This window comes from Pelodiscus sinensis, chromosome 11 (assembly GCF_049634645.1).
Source record: "Pelodiscus sinensis isolate JC-2024 chromosome 11, ASM4963464v1, whole genome shotgun sequence".
Classification (NCBI taxonomy): domain Eukaryota; kingdom Metazoa; phylum Chordata; order Testudines; family Trionychidae; genus Pelodiscus; species Pelodiscus sinensis.
In genome coordinates, this window is record NC_134721.1 from 11967144 (window position 1) to 11989654 (window position 22511).

Here is a 22511-nt window from a genome sequence, read left to right on the forward strand (position 1 = left end):
GGGATGTCTATTATGTGGCGTTTGTACAGTACCTGTCACAATGGGGCCCCATTCTTGGACCTTAGGCAACTATCATGACAAACACGATTAATATTAATAAAGAAACAATAATACGACACACACATATTAAACTCATTAGAACACTACATCTCATTCAACAGTTCCTGTGGAAATTAAAGTTGTAGTTATGAAAAATATCAGCTTAAGACAGAGGCAAATCTATGACTACCATGAGAGGGATCACGATGCCCATTCTAGTGGGTTCTCAAAGATACTTGGAAAGAGACACCGACACCAAGCTTAGTCATAGAGAAGGAGAAAGAGAAGAAAATTCTCGACTATATATAACCTATACTGTGGACATCACTGACCCTAGCCTCTGTTTGCCAGAAGCTGGGAATGGGCGACTGGAGATGGATCATTTGATGATTCCCTGTTCTTTCATTTCCTCTGGGACACCTGGCATTGGCTGCTGTTAGAAGACAGGATTCTGGGCTAGATGAACCTTTAGTCTGACCCAGTATGGCCGTTCTTATATTCTACAATGTCAGATTTTCAAGAAATATTTTTTTTTCAAAAGACCAGTAGAATTTTTATTGATCCTTTTCTACTAGCTCAAATATAGGTCCAGATTCTGAGCTGCATCTGATCTGTGACTTGGACAACTCTGGGGAACAGGAGCCATGGCGGCTGTATGAAATCTTTTGTAACTCTAAGATACTGAGGCCAACTGAGCATGAGCCCAGCCCTTGGCATCCCTGAATATTGTTTTAATTAAAACTGACTGGCTGAAGAACAAAGGGCCCATTCTCACAAATGGAGTGTTGCCATGTGGGATTAGTCAGTCATGTGGGGCAGAGTGGGGTAGAGGCCTGGGGGGAGAGGACTTGTCCTTTCCCCCTCCCCATCCAGCGGGATGACCCTGACTAGAAATTTGTCTTGGCCAGATTGGCATTCTGTGATCAGCAGGGGGAGCAGCAGAAAACAAAGCAGGGACAGTCACAACAGCAGCAAGTATGGACTGCCAGAAGTTCTCATTCTGGCAGCAGTTTTAGTGAGCTTGGTCTGGTGTAGTGCAGAAAACAAGGCAACGCTCTAAGTCGGCACAAAAATCTGTGATGATTTTGTTCTTGAAATCTCAAGATGGTATGTAATGAATGCATGTGCTCATTTAGACCACAGAAGCAGAAAGTGAACCCTAATGTATTCTGGCTTAGAATAAAATCTAGGTGGAAAGCTGAAACCATAGGATAACTGAGTGACTTATTTTCAAATAAAGAGCTATTAATGAAAAAGCCGATTTCAACCATAAGAATGACCATACTGGGTCAGACCAATGGTCCATTTAGCTCAGTATCCTGTCTTCCAAAAGTGTCCAGTGCCAGATGCTTCCAAGATAATGAACAGGACAGGGCAATTATTAAATGATCCATGCCCTGCTGCCCGGCCCCAGCTTCTGACAATCCAGACTTTTGGGACACATGGGCTACGTCTACACTGGCCCCTTTTCCGGAAGGGGCATGTAAATTTCAGCAGTCGTCGTAGGGAAATCCGCGGGGGATTTAAATATCCCCCGCGGCATTTAAATAAAAATGTCCGCCGCTTTTTTCCAGCTTTTAAAAAAGCCGGAAAAGAGCGTCTAGACTGGCCCCGATCCTCCGGAAAAAGCGCCCTTTTCTGGAGGCTCTTATTCCTACTTCAAAGTAAGAATAAGAGCCTCCGGAAAAGGGCACTTTTTCCGGAGGATCGGGGCCAGTCTAGACGCTCTTTTCCGGCTTTTTTAAAAGCCGGAAAAAAGCGGCGGACATTTTTATTTAAATGCCGCGGGGGATATTTAAATACCCCGCGGATTTCCCTACGACGACTGCTGAAATTTACATGCCCCTTCCGGAAAAGGGGCCAGTGTAGACGTAGCCCTAGAGTATGGGGCTGTATCTCTGACCATCTTGGCTGACAGCCTGTCTTCCACAAACTTGCCTCATTCTTTTTTGATCCCAGTTATAGTTTTCACCAGGTAGTGAGTTCCCCAGGTTAAATGTGGGTTTTGTGAAGAAGTTCTTCCTTCAGTTAGGTTTAATCCTATTGCCTATTAAATGTGCTTGGATGACGACTGGATTTTGTGCTATGAATTTCCTTATTCACTTTCTCCACCCTATTCATGATTGTATAGAACTCAATCATTTCCCCACTTGATATTTCTTTTCCAAGCTGAATAGTCCCAGTCTTATTAATCTCTCCTCATATGGAAACTCTTCCATTCCCCTACTCATTTTGCTGCCATTCTCTGTACCTTTTCCATTATATAATTTTTGAGAAAGGGTGATCAGAACTAGATGAGGCATTGAAGGTATGAGAGTACCATGGATTTATATAGTGGCATTATGACATTTAGTATCTTTTTATTTAAGCCTTTCCAAATGGCTTCTAACATTGTTAGCTTTTTTGATTGGTACTTCACACACAACTTTCAGTGAAAGTTTTCAGAGGATACAATGACACCAAGATCTCTTTATAGCTCTTTGAAGTCTGCTTTGGACTTAACTACCTTGAGTAATTTGTGTTGTCTTCAAATTTTGTCATCTCATGGTCTACCCCCTTTATCCAGATCATTTATGAACATGTTGGACAGCACTGGTCCCAGTATAGATTCCTGAGGAACGCTGCTATTTATCTCTCTCCATTCTGACCATTTATTCCTATTCTGTCTTTTAATCATCTACTGAACCATAAGAGGAAATTTCCTCTTCCCCATGACTACTTACCTTGCTTAAGAGTCTTTGTTGAAGGACCATGTCAAAGGCTGAGAGTCTAAGTATACTATATACACTGAATCACCCTTCTCCATATGTTTGTTGCTCCCCTCAAATAATTCTAATTACTGGGTGTGGGTATAGCTGAAATCCCAGCATAGTTATTGAGGTTTCTATTTTATACACTCTCTAATCACCCTGAGCATTTCACAATCACCATCATCCACCACCATCCGGGTCAGGTGGTCGGTAATCTATTCCTACCACTATATTCAAATTATTATTTGAACATACTGAATGACTGCTAACCCTCAAATAAATAAATAGGAAACAAAACATAATTATGGCCATGCTACCTTACTGCAAGGTGCATAGTTCAAGAGATTTACCTCATAACCCAGTAACCGTCCACTACTCATTTTCCAAGGAATGGCATTCCAGGACACTTCAATTACTGAAGATGACAGGCTTTTTGCAGAGACACCAAAAGGTGCTATGGTAGGCTCTGTATTTGGAAATAAAAACATAAGAGAACAGTAGCATTAGGAAACAAGGAAAATAAAAATGTCAGCATGGCTTTGAATTGAAAATGGCCTCCATAACTGTTAAGCAAATACTCATTCAGCTATTGTACTATTATTAAACATGCATTAAGAAAACCATTCAAGAGAGGATTCAAACACACACCCTCCTCAGCAGAAAACACTGTGGTTACTGGGCTAAATGGCCCTTCTCCTTTATTATTATATACACCAACTTTGACTTCATACGGTGAAAACGGCAGGATGCTTTCATTTCTAAAGACATATCTTGGTGTATCAGGAGACGTGACTACGGTCTGTATCCATGTTGTAATGCCAAGAGGTCGGAAAGCAACAACATATCCAAATCCTTCACCATTTTGTAGCTCCTCAGGAACAGGCTGTACAAAAAGAAAGATACAAGTTCATGGCTTATGAGTGGTATTTTAAAGCATGCTTCCTTCAGGCTACCTCACAATTTATACTGGAAAACTGCCTTTAACACCATACATTGTTAGGAATGTTGCTTGTTTTTCACTAAGTAAATTGGATTGACAGAAAATGAGCAAAAATAGAAAAAAATTGCTACATTTTATATTAAGATTCCATTTATAAACTGTTTATAAAGGGTTAAGAAATTATTCATATCTATATGAAAAGTTAATAAGTCGATGAGGACAACACATTGCTTACTACTGTGGGTTATAGCTATTTAACACCTATTGAAGTGAAACTATCAATAACACATTGTACTTCTGAATGTAACATTTTTATAGCATTTATTAAACCTTTTATAAATGATTTATAAATGGAACTCTTAATATGAAGTATTACCCAACTGTCTCCTTTACTCCTATGTGCCAGCATGGGAAGTCCAAAACTAGCAGAATCAAACAGATGCTCCAGAATGCCACTGGAAGTGGACAAATTCAAGGCATATTTTTTCTGCTTGACTCTTCAACAGTATGCTTCTACACTTCTCTTAACATCTGTGCTAAGCCGGTAGCAGTCTCATGTTTTCTGTTGATTCTGTTCTGGGACAACAACTAAGGGTATGTCTACACTCCACCTAGTTTGAACTAGGGTGGTAATGTAGGCAACCGGAGTTGCAAATGAAGCCCGGGATTTGAATTTCCCGGGCTTCATTTGCATAAAGCTGGGCACCGCCATCTTTAAATGTCCGCTAGTGCGGACTCCGTGCCGCGTGTAGCTGCGCGGCACGGAGTCCGCACTAGCGGACATTTAAAAATGGCGGCGCCCGGCTTTATGCAAATGAAGCCTGGGAAATTCACATCCTGGCTTCATTTGCAACTCCGGTTGCCTACATTACCACCCTAGTTCGAACTAGGGTGGTAGTGTAGACATACCGTAAGAGAAGAGAAGGTGGGAAGGAAATATGCATAGCTCACATGATAGAATGTTTACACACTCATATGTCCTAGATGAGATGTTGCTGAATGCAAATGGTTTAATCGTGGAGCAGGAATTTGAACAAGAAAATCTCCTGCCAGAAAACTTACATCCCATGTTATGACCAGTTCAGACCTGCTGCCTCCTCCCCCACTTACTTCAGAAGGGGGTATTTCAGGAACTGGGAAAAAGAAACACAGTTTAGATATGTAGACACAAATTAAACAGATGGCACTGTATGGCACTAATCTATGGTTTGAAGGGATCTCAGAGTTTTAATTGACTTCATTTCTCGAAACAGGGCAGTTGTTTCTACACTATGGTGTGCGCTCAACCCTCAGAAGCTCCAAGCATTTCTTGCACTCACTTTTCTTGTGCACTTGCTGTGCTTTCCACATAACTTAAGGCAGAAGCTCACTGATTTGCAGGATTATGCACTATGCCACATTTGTGGTTTAAAATGTAAGAGTCCCCAAACAACCTGAGACATACTCCAAGCTGTCATGCTGAGTATGTTGCACAGATCATGCAGGCAATGTCTTACTCGGTTGCAACTACCACCGAATGGAATTCATCAATATATTATTTTTGGACACATCTTATATGTATCAGATATATCAAAATAATAAAAAGTAGAAGAAAAGCAAAACTGGGAAAACTACCATGCCTAAGAATGGAAAAAAAAAAGTACAACTTATACCTACCCCCATGATAAACAAATTAGCAGTAGCCTTGACAGAAAGATAGTGTTAGATTTTCATGAGAAAGGTGTTTAATGCATAATTCCCTCCTGCTCTCTTGAGCTCAGAAATGTTTTTGTTAATCACACATACTTGTTTTATGCCCCAACTTTTTGCATTCTCTGTAAACATTCATAATGCTGACTGCAATGAAAATCCCACACTTGTACTCAATTCCCCTTGTGTTTCTGAAACAGTAAAACCAGGGCTTGTTGGACAGAGTAATTTTCTAACCTTGTGCTTTGTTTTCTTTTTTTCTGTAAAGACTCATTTAATGCTTCAGTGCATCAGTGAAAATGCAACTATTTAGTGACCTTCTCTAGCAATTCCAACCTGTAGTGATTAAAATTGCTTTTCCTTATCGGCATGTGAACACCGGAGTGTGTGCTTTGTTATCCATCACCTATAAGTGTTCAATAGCGCTAATGGCAGAACATTACATGTGTGAGGAAGGCCGGGCTCCTGCGCTGTACTATGAAAACATCTTGTTATTGTCTAGTACAAGTGATGCTTTCTTCTGGTTGAACTAAGTGCAAATGTGAGATAATGCATGTTGAAACTTGCACTGTTCTACTCCTTTATTTAATAAAATAAAGAAACCTCCTCTCCATCCATTGAAATCTTTAGTCTCTGCATAGCTGACTGAACACAACAAAATCTCAGCATGCTGCAGCATGTATTAGGATGTTTTGTTGATGACAGCAGTGGAGCAATGCCACCGTTCTAACTGCATAGAAAATCACAAATTAGTTACGTGCCTTTATACTGGACAGTAGTTCCAAATTGTATGACTAGGATTACTGGTCTGAATGCTTGTTTTATAGCCAAGGTACTTTAATGATAAACAAATACATTAAAAAAACCAACAGAAAAACCCACTAACCTGCCTCTTCAGTTCTTACTTTTTCTGAGGGTAAACTAGGTTCTCCACCTCCGATTTTGTTATTGGCAACGACACGAAATTCATATTCAACCCAAGGATTTAAATCCACTACTGTGGCCGTGTAAGTGTTTCCATTGATGACGTCAGGAACTGTACCAAAAAATTGTGGGGTATTAGGAACTTCTCCCTTCCCTCAAACAACTATTTTAAATGGCCATATAACACAATTGCTCATTTTACCTGTTGTGACTCTCTGCCAACCCACTGAAAATGGTGTTCTTGCCTGAATGGTATAAGTAGTGACTGGGCTGTGATTATCCATACCCTCTCGCCAAGAGAGTTGAGCTGTGGTATCCGTTATTTCATCCACTTTCACATTTTCAGGAGGTCCAGGGGAGCCTAATACAATCAGAAATCAGACTGAAAGGTTGGTGGTATGTTGTGAAAGTAGAACAGCATAAACATCCCCAACTGATTCCTATTCTATCAGCTCTAATAAAACAGTTTAGCTTGCAATGAAAATACCAGTTTTCATATTTCCTGACGTCTGTCTGATATTTCATAGCTGTGAAATAGTAATTCCAAAACTATGGCACAGATTATTTTTGTTCAGAAGGATTCCTCTACTTTTCCAAATGCAAAGCCTTTTTCTTTATTCTTGATATCAGCCTTTAATTTACTAATGCAGGTCTGTAGTCCTCCAATTTGTTATCTAAAGCTGTTTATTGTATGATACACTGTAGCAATTTTTCAGCATACGAGATCAGCACCCTGGACAGCAATTCAGCCAGGCACACTTTCTGCAGCATGCTAGAAAATCCTGATTTGGTGAAACCCTGCAAAACATACAGCCTTTGCCTCACAGAAAACTGAAGAGGATGTTATTATCATTATGGAGGTAGCACTTAGGAGCTCTAGTCATGGACCCACTGTACTAGGTGCTGCACAGATAGAAGAAAAAGACTCTCTGTTCGAAAGGGGTAGGAAGGTTGGTGATGAAATGCTCAACAATTCAGCCACCACTATAAAATGTCCAGTGTATTTTAAAATACATGGAATGAACATAGATTTGTAAGGGTTTTTTCACTGTATTATATTTGTTTTTCTTGTAATAAACTCAGCTGGCTAATCAGTAATGAAGAGTTTATATGCAGGGAAATGTTCACACTCCTCTTCCTCCTTACGGGTGTATAGTTCAAATAATAATCTATCTCCTTCTGTCTCTCACAGATTGATCTAGGAAAATCATTAGAAAATAAGATCAACAAAATAATAGCCAAAGTTTACCTCGCACTATCAGATCTGCTGCTGATGACACACTATCTACTTCTGTCTTTACCATGCAAACGTATTTTCCACTGTGTTTCAGCTGGATGTTTCTAATCATTAAGTCTCCTGATGCGCTCTGTTGAATAAGTAAAGTTTTTATTTAGTTATTAATGTAATTCAAGGTTCACATTCTATAAAACCAATAAACAAGCTGTCCAAAATGCCTGGTGTTTCCAAAGTACAGCTGCTCAGTAAGAAGGGGAAAAATTGTTCATTGTATTATAACTAATATGCCTTGTTTTGAGCTCTAATCTCCTGTACTGATTCAGGGAGGCTTTTATCTAAAGAGCTTATTACATTTTTGTTAAGAAATGCTAAACAAAAACAATAAGAAAAGCAAGTAAAGCTGTAATGTAGATAGGGGCCAAAAGAAAATTTATAAAAATATTTGTTACAGGCTTTGCAAAAGTATGAGGTCTAGTTAGTTGGCCTACAGATCTTGACATAAGATTATGTGATTTAGCAATATGTATCTTGTGATAAATGTGCTCTCTAACCATATCCGTCCATGTGCCAAATACATTTTTATGTGCACGGAGGCATGTGAAAATGTGCACCTCCAGGAGAAACAAAACACTTAGCTGCGGGCATTCTGCTTATCAGCTGGGGGACATCTGAATCTCTTCTGAGCAGCCCCACAAGTACACAGCTTACAGAGAACACTACTTGTGATAAACAAGTAATTCACAAAAGGTCTGTTTAAGCTTGAAATATTTGATTTCTAGGGGATTTGTGGAATATCTATCCATGAGATTAATTACAGTAATATGTTGGAAATATTAGTGAATGCCTTGACGCAAATAGCTTATTTTAACAATCAGAATGCCAATTCTGGTTCCTCTGAATCTACTATCTATTTGAGAGCGTTTGTCTGTCTGTGAGTGTGTCCGTTTGTTTGTTCAAGAACCTTCTAAACCATGGGTTCCCAAACTGAGGGGCGTGCCCCCCTGAGGGGGGTCATGAAGAAATTCCAGGGGGGGCACAAGGCGACCCAGCTACACACCCCCCCGTCAATCCCACTCCACGTTTTGCTGCTATTTTTTGGGAGGGGGGCATGAAGGTTTCTCAAAAATCAAAAGGGGAGCATGATGCCCAAAAGTTTGGGAACCACTGTTCTAAACAGTAAGAATTAGAACCATCAAATTCAGTAGGCAGCTTCCTCTTATAACGTACAACAAAATAAGGGACTGTTTGTGCCAAGAAAATGAGCTGTGCCTTAAATGGGATTAATTCTCATAAAACCATATGGAAAAGAGACCACCACCAGGCAGGTGAAAGGGGTTGCCCCAGGGCACCACACCCATCCAGGATTACACCAGTCTCAAGTCTCTCTGCCTCCAGGCACCTTTTAGGGAAGGTCGGGGGGGACTAAAGCTCCCCTTCCACTCATACAGGAATATTGCCGGCTCTTCCCCTTTGTCAGGGAGCGAGGGGAAAGTGCAGTTTGCTGCATTCCTCACTCTGGCTGGAGAGCGTAGGGGGACATATGAACCTATATCTGCCCCTGCTGAGGGATATGCACTCCTCCCTCAGCTGTGTCTGCTGGAGCTGCAGCAGCCATAGAGAGGTGCATCTCATTGGCCCCAAGATGCTGCAGTGAGAGAGGACTGGAATAGTCTTTCTTCCCCAGAGTAGCCTGCACACTGAACCCCTCATTCCCAGCCCCAGCCTCGATAATTTTTGTTTTACTTCATTTAAATCATTTAATTGAGTTAAGGACCCAAGCAGAGCTGGATACATCTTGAAGTGATAAAATGCAAAAGGGGCTGAACACTTAAGTCAAATATGGTCCTGGATGTGTAAGTTTAAGATGCAGAAAGGAGGTGTAGGCTCCTGGTTAGGATATCAGGATGACAGGATTGTAGAAAATTGAATGTCACCCACTTACAGTGCGCTTCTTCACTTACTTTTTTTTCCATCTACTCCTCTGATACATATGATGGTCTCCATAAGGCTATGAATATGCACAATTCAAGGGAGTGTTTCGGTATACAGTGTACTCCCAGCTGTCAAAATAGCATGGGGAACATTGCTTTTATTTGGATAATTGGGAGTTCTGACAACTGATGAGGCAGGAGCCACTAAGCAATGGGGTATCTGACCCTGTGACCATGCTCTCCTCTTCCTCCATGCAGTCTTGGCCAGTGGGTCTGTGTTCTGTCCCACCAGGAGCCTAAACTCCCCTTCTCTACAGAGATCAGGTGTCAGCATCCCTGCAGCAGCACAGTAAGTCCTCTGAAATTCTGCTGTCATGGACTGCTCAGTCACTCCCATGATTCACTAACCTCATCTTCTCTAATACATTGATGTAGTTGCGGAGTGAAAGGGCCTCTTAGTGACTTGTGAAGTTTGCATTCTCAATGCAAGGGAACATGCCTGTGTAGAGTCCTAATATAGTCTCGATACAACAGACTTTTAGAAAATGTAGCCAGGTGAAATTGCTATGAAAAAATGCAACTTCTTCTGTAGGCGTGTAAGTAAATTACAATAGGATGAAACAAGATTGGATTGGTTTTAGAGTCCATTTTGCAGCCGCCCACGCACCCCACATCAAACTTTCATGTCCTTATATATAATAAAATTATGTTTTTCCCCTTCTGCAAACTTTCCATGGTGGGTGTCCCATATTTTATGCCACAGGAATATTTTTAGTTGTATATTTGTAGCTCTTGGGCAGAATTCCCTTGATGTTAAGATTTTCTTGATATTCTTGGTGTTATTTTTGGTTTTTAACTAACCATTTCCATCTACAGTGCATTCTTCTTTCCTCAGATTCCCTCCTGCGCTCTGGAGAGGGTAGCTGTGAGCCTTGATGGATGGCTGTAATTTCAAAATACACTGGGAAATGTTGGAGTTGCAATGTCACATGTATTGCTGCAATACTTTAGGGTTTGCTTTAGGGTTTAATTGCTTTAGGGCTTAATTCAGCAGCAACAGTAGCTGATGGCACTTGGATATACCCTTTCTCTTTGCACAGCCATAGAAGATCCTTCAGAAGAAGGGACATCCCTTTTTTTCCAGCTGCTGAGAAACTCCTTTTATGGCATTTCATATCCTACCTTCCTAAGCGGTGGGTCTCTGAAGTCAGAACCTAACTTAGGTTTTATTGTGGTAAATCGGGGACCAAACTGACTTCAAGGGATTCATGATGAATTTACAGGAGCCAAAATCAGAAGCTGGCCCCCTGACGCAGCCTGCAAGTCCTGCCACCTGCAGAAGAATTTGAAACAGGCCATCCATGGATCCTTTGGCTGATAGAAAAGTTCACTGCTTGCGGCCCTCTTCTCAAGGGTTATTAAAGGAGCATCAACATTGTTTAGACAGGTAGCAAAGTCTACTGAACTAGACTGACCGTCCTAATCATGGTGCTATTACTGATCTCAGTGACCTTGGTCATGTCATTCACTCAACCTTGGGTATATTTCTCCTCCTGCCTTTTGACTTGTGCAGTTAGACTGTCAGTTCTTTAGAGACAGACTTCCTGTGTGTTTGCATTAATCGTGGCTGTAGACTAATACCGATAACATACCATACATGTATTATTATTATTATTATTGATATCAGCCATGCTTCAGGCAGAAACAATCCAGCCAGAGAAGAGTAATAAAATAGTTCTGAATGGCTCAGCCATTTCATAGAGACATACACAGGCCAAGTAGGTCATTGTAAACATTAGCACCATAAAAAACACGACTTGGGAGGAAAGGCTGAAAGTTGACATTTAGCTTCCGGAAGAGAAGACCGAGTGTGGTACAATAACAGTCTTTGAATACGTAAGAGATTGCTAATTTTACAGCAAGGAAGATTTAGGTTAGATACTGAGACAATGTCTCTAACAGTAAGGACCTGGGTGGGGGGTGAAGGCAGGGCTGGGGAAGGGAAGCCCCATCCCTGCCTCCAACCCCGGCCCTTCTGTCCCAGGGAACACACTTCATGGGAGCCAAGGGCCTCCCCACCTGGAGCACCACAGGGAGGTGGAGCAGTGCATGGTGTGAGCCTCCTTGTCTCAGAGCATGGGAAGGGCAGGTGGCATGTGGCCCCAGCCTCCCCTGCCCTGGAGCATGTGGAGGATGGGTGAAATGTGGCTCTAGCCTCCCTAGCCCTGAGGCAGGGGGAGGGCAGGCACTTGGGAGGAGCAACACTCTGCCCCCAGTGCACCTACACTAAAGTGTTGTGAGGGAGGAGTATGGGGTGGGGGGGCTGAGCAGGCGCTTTGGAAGGCAGTGCCTTCCCCAGCCTCTTATAACTGCTGCCTCTGTTTAAGGAAAGTTGAATACTGGAAGAGGTTACTTAGGGCGGTTGTGGAATCCTCATCAATGGAGTGTAGGAACAGAACATATACTTAATCTGCCTTAGCTCAGGGGGTGGACTAGATTACCTCATGTAGTTCCTTCCCGTCCTCCATTTCTAAGAACTTCACACAGTTAGAACATTGTAAGCATGACTAAGGATGGTGAGCACAAATGAGAAAGCGTTTTACATTGCAACAGTCATCTGTAAATATTCTCCGCTTCTTAACAGCTATGCAGTTTAATACAGCACCTTTTCCTCCCATTTGAGGACTAGCGGACTTTTATTCTGAATAAAATTGCCCTTCTACAGAATGAAGAAATGCCACCTTTTAGAATAGATACATCCTGGAAGACTTGAGAAATTTGTTGACCAAAATCTGTTGACCTTCCAGGCATGCTTTAAACCCCACTTGTCAGGTAGAGGAGTGATGCCTTAGAAAGTGGAATTCCTGTCTGGTGGGGCCTTTCAGTAACGTTGGTCACATGGCTGGTGATTTAACGATGTGTGGGAGACAAGAGAAGGGCCACTGCTTTGGATAATTGTTGTTTTATTATTCCTCATTGCACTTACAAAAGTCTGCCTAAGTCGCTGAGAAATGTACGTGGGCAATCTTTAAGTCTGTAATCTGAATGAATAAACACGAAACTCATTGAGTTGTTTGTTTTATGTTCACAGCCACTGGCACTTGGATTGTGATTCTAATATTTCAAGGATCATTTGTTTCCACCGAGACTGCCCATTATTAAAAATACAAGGCTCTAAAATAAATGTTACATACATTTGCAATATTGTTACCAGTTTGTGTCTTGGGTATTATTCCTGCTTCATTCAAGTCAAAAGAAATTTCGCTGGTGAGTTGAATGAGAGCAAAAGTCAAGCCTGGGCTTTATTTTAAAAAATGCTGGTCCCAGCAATATCACCCACTGCCTCTTTGTGTAACACAACCTTAAAGCAAGTTTTAACAGCTCCCCTTATTGTAGAGGAATGACTTAATACATGTAAGGTTATGTTCATTAATATAATCCACACGCAAAGTATTACAGGGAAAGAATTTACAGGACAGTACTAACACTGGCTGCAATACCCCATAATATACTGAGCTGTACATCTACACTGCAAATCAGGGTGCATGACTGCAATTTGCGTAGACATATCTGAGGTAGTTTTAACCTAGTCATCATGGGAACCAATAGCAGTGAAGGGATAGGACTGTAGAAGCCCACCTGAGACCCTGCAGATGTATTTAGAGGGTGGCTATTACTAAAGTGCATGCTGCCATGAGTTCACTGCTACTGGTATCTGAGCTAGCTTGATTAAAGCTAATTTGGGTATCACTATATGTAATCATACCACCAATAGCAGACTAAATATACTCCCAAGACCAAGCAATGCCAAGGCAACCTGTAGTATAGAAACTACCTGGTGGAATGTGTGCATTCAGTCCATAGTCTCAACACTGCACTGTATCCTCTCAAACTAATCTTGTACTAAGACTTCTCCACATACATTTACCCAGAGGAGTGTCAAACAGAATTTTACTTTAAATAAAAGTCTGACTGCTCTTTGGATGACAAGTTAGTATGGGGTAAACCAAATCCCCTTTTTAATTTCAAGAAACAATATAGTGCTATAAAAGAAGTTCCAATATTTTTCATATATCACATCCCAAATAATATACTGCTATCAAAGTCCTGAAGTTTCACATAAGTCATTAGGGAATATCCTGAAAATACATGGCCAATACAGCTGTAACAGCTGGTGCTCTCTCCTGTCACTGATCCTTAGAGAGTTAGCAACAGAGAATGTTTCATTGGCATCTCTGACCCAGCACGATTAAATCTTTTCTAGTCTGGACAAGGTGACAGGAAGGTCATCTTCCCTGCTGCATATTGCACTAACCTATGGAAATTGGCAGCTCATACTATATAGGCACTTGTAACGACATTGTGCGCCGCAGAATTTACAAGCCAAGGCCAGCGTGGCGCGAACCAGCATGGTCAATGTTAAAAAGAAATCCACGCTGCACCTTTGCACTGTGCATCTCTTTAAGGGTGCTTTTGTGCTCCCTAGTCATGGATGGAACTAGACTGAAAGCATTAAAAAACTAAATCCATTCTTGCATTTAATTGCATTGGCTGCGTGACAATTTCAACTGTTGCTGGATTGTCCGCCCAGGTGATATCTGAAGCCGTTTACAGGCAATCTGTTCACAATTTCAAAAACTGCCTGAATCTCCATGCTTCTCCTATGATTCATCCGTCTAACAGAAAAGATGTAAAACAATGTTATATCCTGGCATTTTTGGGGCCATATGGAAAAGCTGTACATTGCATAACAGGTGCTACCAGTAACATTTCCAAGAGCTGCTGTATGTCAAGATTGATGACATGCTACTTCCCTCAAGAATGTTCCAGGAACTCCCACTATATTATTACATCATTGCTCATCTCAAAGAGAAAAGTTATTTTGCATTTGTACTAGTCACTGACAGTCACCACCAAAATTGGTCTCTTTAGCTATATAAATGGCCACATAGGCTCAGGCCAATGTTCATCAAGTCCAGTATCATGTCTGCCGATATTCACTGGCGTCAGATGCTTCAGAGGGAATAAACAGAACAGGGCAACTTACCGAGTGATCATTCCCCTATAATACAATCCCTCAGTAGTCAGAGGTTTAGGGACACCCAGAGCATAGGGTTGAATCTTGGCTAACAGCCATTGATAGGTCTATCCTCCATAAACTTATCTAATTCTTTTTTGAAGACAATTATAATTTTTCCCTTTACAACATCTCCAGCAAAGAGTTCCACGGGTTAGCTGTGTGTTGTGTGAAGAAGTACTTTTTTTTTTTTGTTAGCATTAAACCTAATGCTTATTTCCTTGGGTGAACCCTGGTTCTAGTGTTTGAGAATGGGCACATAACACTTACTTATTCACTTTTTCCACACCATGATTTTATAGATCTCCATCATATCCATTTTAATCTTCCCTAAACTGAACAACCCCATTTTTTAAAATCCATTTGCACCTTTAATTAATCTATTGCACTTCTCTATACTTTTTCTAGTATACTTTAATACATTTTTTTAGATGGGCGATCAGAACTGCATGCAATATTGAAGGTGTGGGCATACCATGGATTTATATGGCAGCATTATGATGTTTACTATCTTTTTATAGATCTCTTTCCTAACGGTGCCAAACCTACTGTTAGCTTTTTTGACTTCTGCTGCACATTGGTCAGATGTTTTCAGAGAACTATTCACAACATTCCAAGATCTCTTTCTTGAGTAGGAGCAGCTAATTTAAACTTCATTATTTTGTATATTTTTCTGGGATTATACTTTCTAGTGTACATTACTTTGCATTTTTTAACAGTGCATTTAATTTTCCATTTTGTTGCCCAGTCACCGAATTATGTGAGATCCCTTAGCAACTCTTCACACTCAGCTTTGGACAGAACTAATTTTAATAGTTTTGTAACATCTGAAAACTTTGCCATCTCACTTTTTCCCTTTTTTCCCAGGTCCTTTATGAACATACTGAACAGAACTGTGGTCCAATACAGTTACCTGGGGGACACCATTATTTACCATTCTGCAGTCTCAGAACTGACCATTTATTTCTACCCTTTGGGTATGTCTAGACTGCGTTGCTATTTTGGGATACCGGGAGTATTCCAAAATAGCAATGCCGTGTCTTTAAAAGCATGAGCTATTTCCCGAAATAGCGGTTTTGCTATTCTGGCATCCCTGTAACCGAGGGTTAAGAGATTTGTTGGAATAGTGCAAAATTTCAAAATAAGCTCTTTCAACTTAGACTCGGAATAAGCTATGCAATTTGCATAGTGCAAATTGCGTAGCTTATTCTAACAGAAGGGTGCTGTCTAGATGTACCCCTTGTTTTCAGTCTTCTAACCAATTACTGGTCTAGGAGACAACCTACCCTCTTATACCTGTATATTTTGCTTATGAGCCTTCGGTGAGGGACCTAGTCAAAGGTTTTTTGAAAGTCCAAGTATACTTTATCCACTGGGTCAACTTAGTCTATATCTTTGTTGACCCCTCCCCTCAAAGAATTCTAACCGGTGAGGCATAATTTCTCTTTATAAAAGCCATGTTAACTCTTCCCCAACGTATAGTGTTCGTGTGCCTAATGATTCTGTTCTTTACTATATTTTCATTCAAGTTGCCTGGTGCCAAAGTGAAGTTTACTGGCCTTAATAGCTAGGATTGTCTCTGGAGGCTTTTAAAAAATCTTAGTGTTACCGTAGATATCCTCTGGTCATCTGGTACAGAGGCTGATTTCAGTAATAGTTTACATATCACAATTAGTAGTTCTGCATTTTCATATTTGAGTTCTTTCAGAAGTCTTGGGTGAATACCATCTAGTCCAGATGGCGTATACTATTTTATTTATCAATTTGTTCTAAAATCTCATCTACTGACACCTCAATATGGGCTAGTTCCTCAGACTTGTCACCTAAAAAGAATAGCTCCGGTGCATAAATTAATTTAAAACTTTTCCATAAAGGTCTTGTCTTCTCTGAGTTCTCCTTTAGCACCTTGATCATTCAGTAGCCCCACTAATTATTTGGCAGACTTCATGGTTCTTATGCACTTTAAAAAATATGCCATTAGTTTTTGTGTCTTTTGCTATTTGCTCCTCACATTTTTTGACCTTTTTATCCCTTTAATTTTTTGACCTAATTATCCCTTTAATGCTTGACTTTGACCAGGCTTTATGTTCCTGTCTCTTTCCCTTCGTAGGATCTTAGGGCCCGTCTAGACTGTATTCCTCTCTCAAAAGAGGAATGCAAATGAAGCAGATTGAAAATTCAAATGAAATGCAGATTTACATATCTTGTGCTTCATTTGCATAATTGTGTCCTACTGCTTTTTTGACAAAGGGTTTTTTCAAAATCCTCCCCGCAGTTTAGACGGGGTTCTTTAAAAAAAAAAAAAAACTTTATTCGAAAGAACCTGTACACCTTATTTCAGTAGTACAGATTCTTTCAGAAAAAGGATGTTTTTCCCCAAAAGAACCCTGTCTAGACTGCAGGGTTTTTTTTGGAAAACCCTTTGTCAAAAAAGTGCTCGGATGCTATTATGCAAATGAAGCACGACATTTGTAAATCCACGCTTCATTTGAATTTTTAATCTACTTCATTTGCATTCCTCTTTCGAGAGAGGAATGCAGTCTAGACATAGCCTTAATTCCAATTTTTAAAAGGTGTATTTTTGTCTGTAACAACATCTTTTACTCTGTTAAGTCATGATAGCCTTTTTTTGGTCAGCTTACTTTTTTATATTTTTCAGCTGGTAAATAAATAATATTTATGTAGCAATATGGCATTATTATAGTATTAGCAGGCTGTGAAATCAGAGGATTCATGACATATGGCCAGCCCAAATTTCCAGAAATATTTGTATAAAAAAAATGGTAAGATCTACAAAGGTCTCTTGTTCTCCAAAAGAAATCTAATTTATCTTATATGCCCTTGCATTAAATCAAGTGCCAACTGGTATATGGATCCTCTGTCATGTCTACTGATGAAATGTTATGCCCTCTGAGAAGATTCTCAAAGATACAGAAACATACCTCAATTCCAATTACTTTTAGTGGGAGTCAGACATCTAACTGGTCATTGGTTTCATTAACACGAAGAGAGCTATCGGAAACAGAACTTTAATAAATATACTGAGAGACCAGTGGTATCTGCTAGAACTAAGTCTAAAACCTCCTGGATTTGGCAGTTATGGCAAACTTTACCATTTATACTTTGATTAAATGGATATTTTTTTAAATACCCCTTTAAATGCATTGGATTGCCTTAAATAGAATTTGTTACAAATATATTGACTTAGGATCATGACCCCTCTCCTTCATACACAAAGACCTAGATAGTATGGTGATGGCTATACTGTAAATATATTAGACAAACAGACACAGAAAAATAAGGGAGGAGGAATGGACTGAGACTAAGGAGATCTAAATTCAGGTCCTGGCTCTGCCACAGACTATGGGTCTGACCTCAGAGACACTGCAATTATAACACCATGTCAACAAGGGATGCAAACACCTGGTTAATCAGTTAACCAGTTAAATGTGAGCTCAACCTAACTAAATGTGGGATCTAGGCTGGGGACTGCTCCAGCCTGGCCCCAACTCTGCTGCCGACCCCCGACTCCCAGCCCCCAAAGCAGCCCCTTAGGGGGCTGTAGCAGCCCAGTCTCTACCGGTTTTACCTGTTAACCAGAACCAGTAAGCATTATCCATTTAGAGTGATGCTTACCCATTAACTGGCTATCTTCCGCATCCCTAATGTCAACTGACTCAGGCTCGCAGGATCCAAGCTACGATCTGTAAAATCACAACCTAGATATTTGAGCTCAGGCTGGAGACCAGGTTCTGGGACCCTGCTATAGGAGAAGAGTTCTAGATCCCGGGCTCCGCCCCAAACCTAGACTGCAATGTTACACCCTTGCAGCCCAAACCCCACAACCTGAAGTCAGCTGACACGGGCCATCTGCAGATGATTCAATGCTATGTAGATGCCTTTGGTGCCTAAATTACCACTGGGACGCACAAGCTTGGAGACGACATCTCTGTACAATGAATGGGGAGTGAGAGGCACCTCAGAATAGGGTTCACAAAAGGCAGCGTGCTAGGCAGCTCCCCATCAAAACTAGCCCAAGGGAGACAGATGTCTAGTAAGGGGTGTTTCCTAAACTCTGCCTATCTCAGCTGGGAAGCTTCTCATGGCATTAGGTAAGAAGCCAGGAGTGGAGGAGAAAGGGTGAGTGTGCATCCTCGTACTTTTTAGCTCAGTGTCGAGGATACTTACTAGAGACGGGAGAGACTGCCAGCTCAACTAAGTTATTATAACAAATGGAAAAGAAAGGTTTGACTAGCGAAAGGGAAAACCTGGAGCTCCTCCTCAGGCTGTGACTGAAAACTAAATAAAAACAACTGATTTTCTCAAACTCATCCAAAAATGGGGCAATTCTCTTTTGTTTTGTAGAGTCGGGATTCTTAACATTTTAGAAGCCAATTTTGCTCAGTAACTCTAGTGAATCAACTGCTTTGCTAATTAGACAGAAAGCATGACTTTCAGAGACTGACACAGTTCAGCGAGTGTCTGAAAATAGACATAAGTGTTTTACAAGAGCCAAATGTCTCAATTAGAAGCCCAGACTGCGACTCTTGTGCTGCAACCTGGAGCGGGAAGTGCTGTAGAACTAGCCCTGAGCAGAAGTGCTGCAGAACTCTACATGGAGAGAACAATCAAATTCATTATGTCCTTAGAAACAGCCTACATGGGCCAGGATCCTCAGCTGGTGTAAATCAGAAAAGCACCACTGACTACAATGAAGCTATGCCAATTTACACCAGCTAAGAATATGGCCTGAAACTTTTTAATCTATTTTCTTATTTACATACCTGTATCATTCAAATAAATTATTTCAAATTCAGCCAAAAGGGTCAGATGACATGGGGTTTTATACTGCCTGCCATGCTTAGCATATGTTCCAACAGACAGCTTTGGAAAGATTATCCTGGAATTAGGCAGTGCTATAGTTTGTGTTGATGAAGGTTTGAATGGCCCTCCACTATATCAATTACTGGGGAAGTAATTTGCATATTTCAGCATTAGTCTTGAAGGGAATTCAAGCAGATAACTGTTACCCTTTGCCTGCGATGGATGGACATTTAAATCCTCTATTAGTTCTTTTGGTGATAGGAAGTTTGATGAAGACTTTACAACAACAAGCAGTCCTGTGGCACCTAAGAGACTAACAAATATTTAAAAACTCATTGTTTTTAAAGTTACAGACTAACACAGCTACCCCTCAGAAGATTTTACAGCCACAAATTCGAAACAACATTCAGAATTAAGAAATGGCTCTGCAAGGCGTACACAAACCTTCCAATCATCTTAAGCCCATATATGATTTTTCCTTTGAAACTATGAAATGCCATTGCATAACGTTTGGATGCAAAGGCAGGTGACACTCAGCAATTTTTATTAAGAGGAAGCCATTTGCCGAGTACAGCAAATTTTAATGGGTCCTACAAAATGCAAGAATTCAGCTACATATTGTTGAACATCTTTCTACTGGCACCCTCATTATTTACACATATACAGGAAGAGAGATCTCTTGAATCATAGAACATTAGAACTAGAAAGGATCTCGAGAGGTCACTGAGTCCAATCCCCTGCCGTTATGACAGGACCAAACACTATCTAGTTCTTCCCTGATAGGTATCTGTGTAACCTGCTCTTAAATATCTCTGGTGATGGAGATATCACAACCCCCTTAGGCAATTTATTCCAGTGTTTAACCACCCTGACAGTTAGGACGTATTTCCTGATGTTCAACCTAAACCTCCCTTGCCGCAATTTAAGCCCATTGCTTCTTGTACTATCCTCAGAGGCCAAGGAGAACAATTTTTTCTCCCTCCTCTTTATAAACACCTTTTAGATACTTGAAAATTGCTATCATGTCCCCCCTCAGTCTTCTCTTTTCTAAAGTAAACAAGCCCAGGTCTTTCAGTCTTCCCTCACAGCTCCTGTTTGCTAGACATTTAATCATTTTTGTTGCTCTTCTCTAGACCTTCTCCACATCTTTCTTGAAATGTGGTGACCAGAACTGGACACAATACTCCAATTGAGGCCTAATCAGCGCAGAATAGAGCAGAAGAATGACTTATCCTGTCTTGTTCACAACGCTCCTATTAATGCATCCCAGAATCATGTTTGCTTTTTCTGTCACACTGTTGACTCATGTTTAACTTGTGGTCCACTATGACCCCTAAATCCCTTTCAGCAGTACTCCTTCCTAGACAGTCATTTCCCATTCTGTATGTGTGAAACTGATTGTGGTGTACTCTGCATTTGTCCTTATTAAACTTCATCCTATTTCCCTCAGACCATTTCTCTAGTTTGCCAAGATCGTTTTGAATTTTGACCCTATCCTCCAAAGCACTTGCAATCCCTCCCAGACTGGTATCATCTGCAAACTTAATGTACTCTCTCTGTCATCATCTAAATCATTGATGAAGATACTGAACAGAACCGGCCCCAAAACAGACCTCTGCAGAATCCCACCTGTTATGCCCTTCTAGCATGACTGTGAATCATTGATAAGTACTCTCAAAGAATGGTTATCCAGCCAGGTACGCACCCCCTATATAGTAGCCCCATCTAAATTGTATTGGCCTAGTTTATTGAGAAGGTCATGCAAGACAGTATCAAATGCCTTACTAAAGTCTAGGTATACCATGTCCACTGCTTCTCCCTTATTCACAAGACTTGTTATTATCCTATCAAAGAAAGCTATCAGATTGGTTTGACATGATTTATTCTTCACAAATCCATGCTGACTGTTACCTGTCACCTTATTTTCTTCCAGATGTTTGCAGATGAATGCCTTAATTACTTGCTCCATTATCTTCCCAGGCACAGAAGTTAAACTGACTGGTCTGTAGTTTCCTGGGTTGTTCTTATTTCCCTTTTTTATAGATGGACACTTTATTTGCCCTTTTCCAGTCTTCTGTAATCTCTCCCAACATCCATGATTTTTCAAGGATGATAGCTGACAGCTCAGATACTTCCTCTATCAGCTCTTTGAGTATTCTACAATACGTTTCAACAGGTCCTGGTGACTTGCGGACATCTATCTTTTCTAAGTGATTTTTAACTTCGCCTTTTATTTTAACTTCTAAACCTACCCCATTTCCACTAGCATTCACTATGTTAGGCATTCCATCATGATCCCCGCAATCTACATGGGGTTCTTTAAACAAAATTTTTTTTTTGAAAGAACCTGTACTCCTAATTTTTTCAGGAGTATGGGTTCTTTCAAAAAAGGGTTTTTTCCCCACAAAAGACCCCCGTCTAAACTGTGGGTTTTTTTGAAAAACCCTTTTTCAAAAAAGCAATCTCGCGCGATTATGCAAAGGAATCGCAAGATTTGAAATCCGCACTTCATTTGAATTTTCGATCTGCTTCATTTGCATTCCTCTTTTGAGAGAGGAATGCAGTCTAGATGAGCCCCTAGTCTTGCTTCCCATGGGATCTTACCTATCAGCTCTCTGAGTTTACTAAAATCTGTCTTCCTGAAACCCATCGTCTCTGTTTTGCTGTTCTCCCTTCTACCATTCCTTAGAATCATGAACTCTATGATTTCATGGTCACTTTCTCCCAAGCTGCCTTCCACTTTCAAATTTTCAATCAGTTCCTCCCTATATGTTAAAAATCAAATCAAGAACAGCTTCCCCCCAGTAGCTTTCTCAACCTTTTGGAATAAAAAATTGTCTCCAATGCAGTCCAAGAACTTGTTGGAGCATCTGTGCCCTGCTGTGTTAGTTTCCCAATTAAGTCCCTCGTCATCACCAAATCCTGCACTTTGGATGATTTTGTTAGTTGTTTAAAAAAAGCCTCATCCACCTCTTCTGCTTGGGTAGGTGGTGTGTAATAGACCCTTAGCATGACATCACCCTTATTTTATACCCCTTTTAACCAAACCCAGAGACTCTTAACAAGTCTGTCTTCTATGTCCATCTCCACCTCAGTTAAG

The 22511-nt window shown here is 40.7% G+C and overlaps 1 protein-coding gene across 2 annotated transcripts in view; it reads right to left on the bottom strand.

Annotated features, from left to right (window-relative positions):
• The window catches only part of CNTN3 (contactin 3), a 274591-nt gene that overhangs the window by 14630 nt on the left and 237450 nt on the right, over positions 1-22511 (bottom strand). For both annotated transcript variants that reach the window (XM_075938655.1, XM_006113828.4), the window contains exons 12-17: positions 7592-7709; positions 6545-6703; positions 6305-6454; positions 4792-4862; positions 3438-3672; positions 3140-3255 (exon numbers count right to left, since the gene is read on the bottom strand). In XM_075938655.1, coding sequence (XP_075794770.1) covers positions 3140-3255; positions 3438-3672; positions 4792-4862; positions 6305-6454; positions 6545-6703; positions 7592-7709 — 849 coding nt within the window. The remainder of the gene's footprint in view (positions 1-3139; positions 3256-3437; positions 3673-4791; positions 4863-6304; positions 6455-6544; positions 6704-7591; positions 7710-22511) is intronic.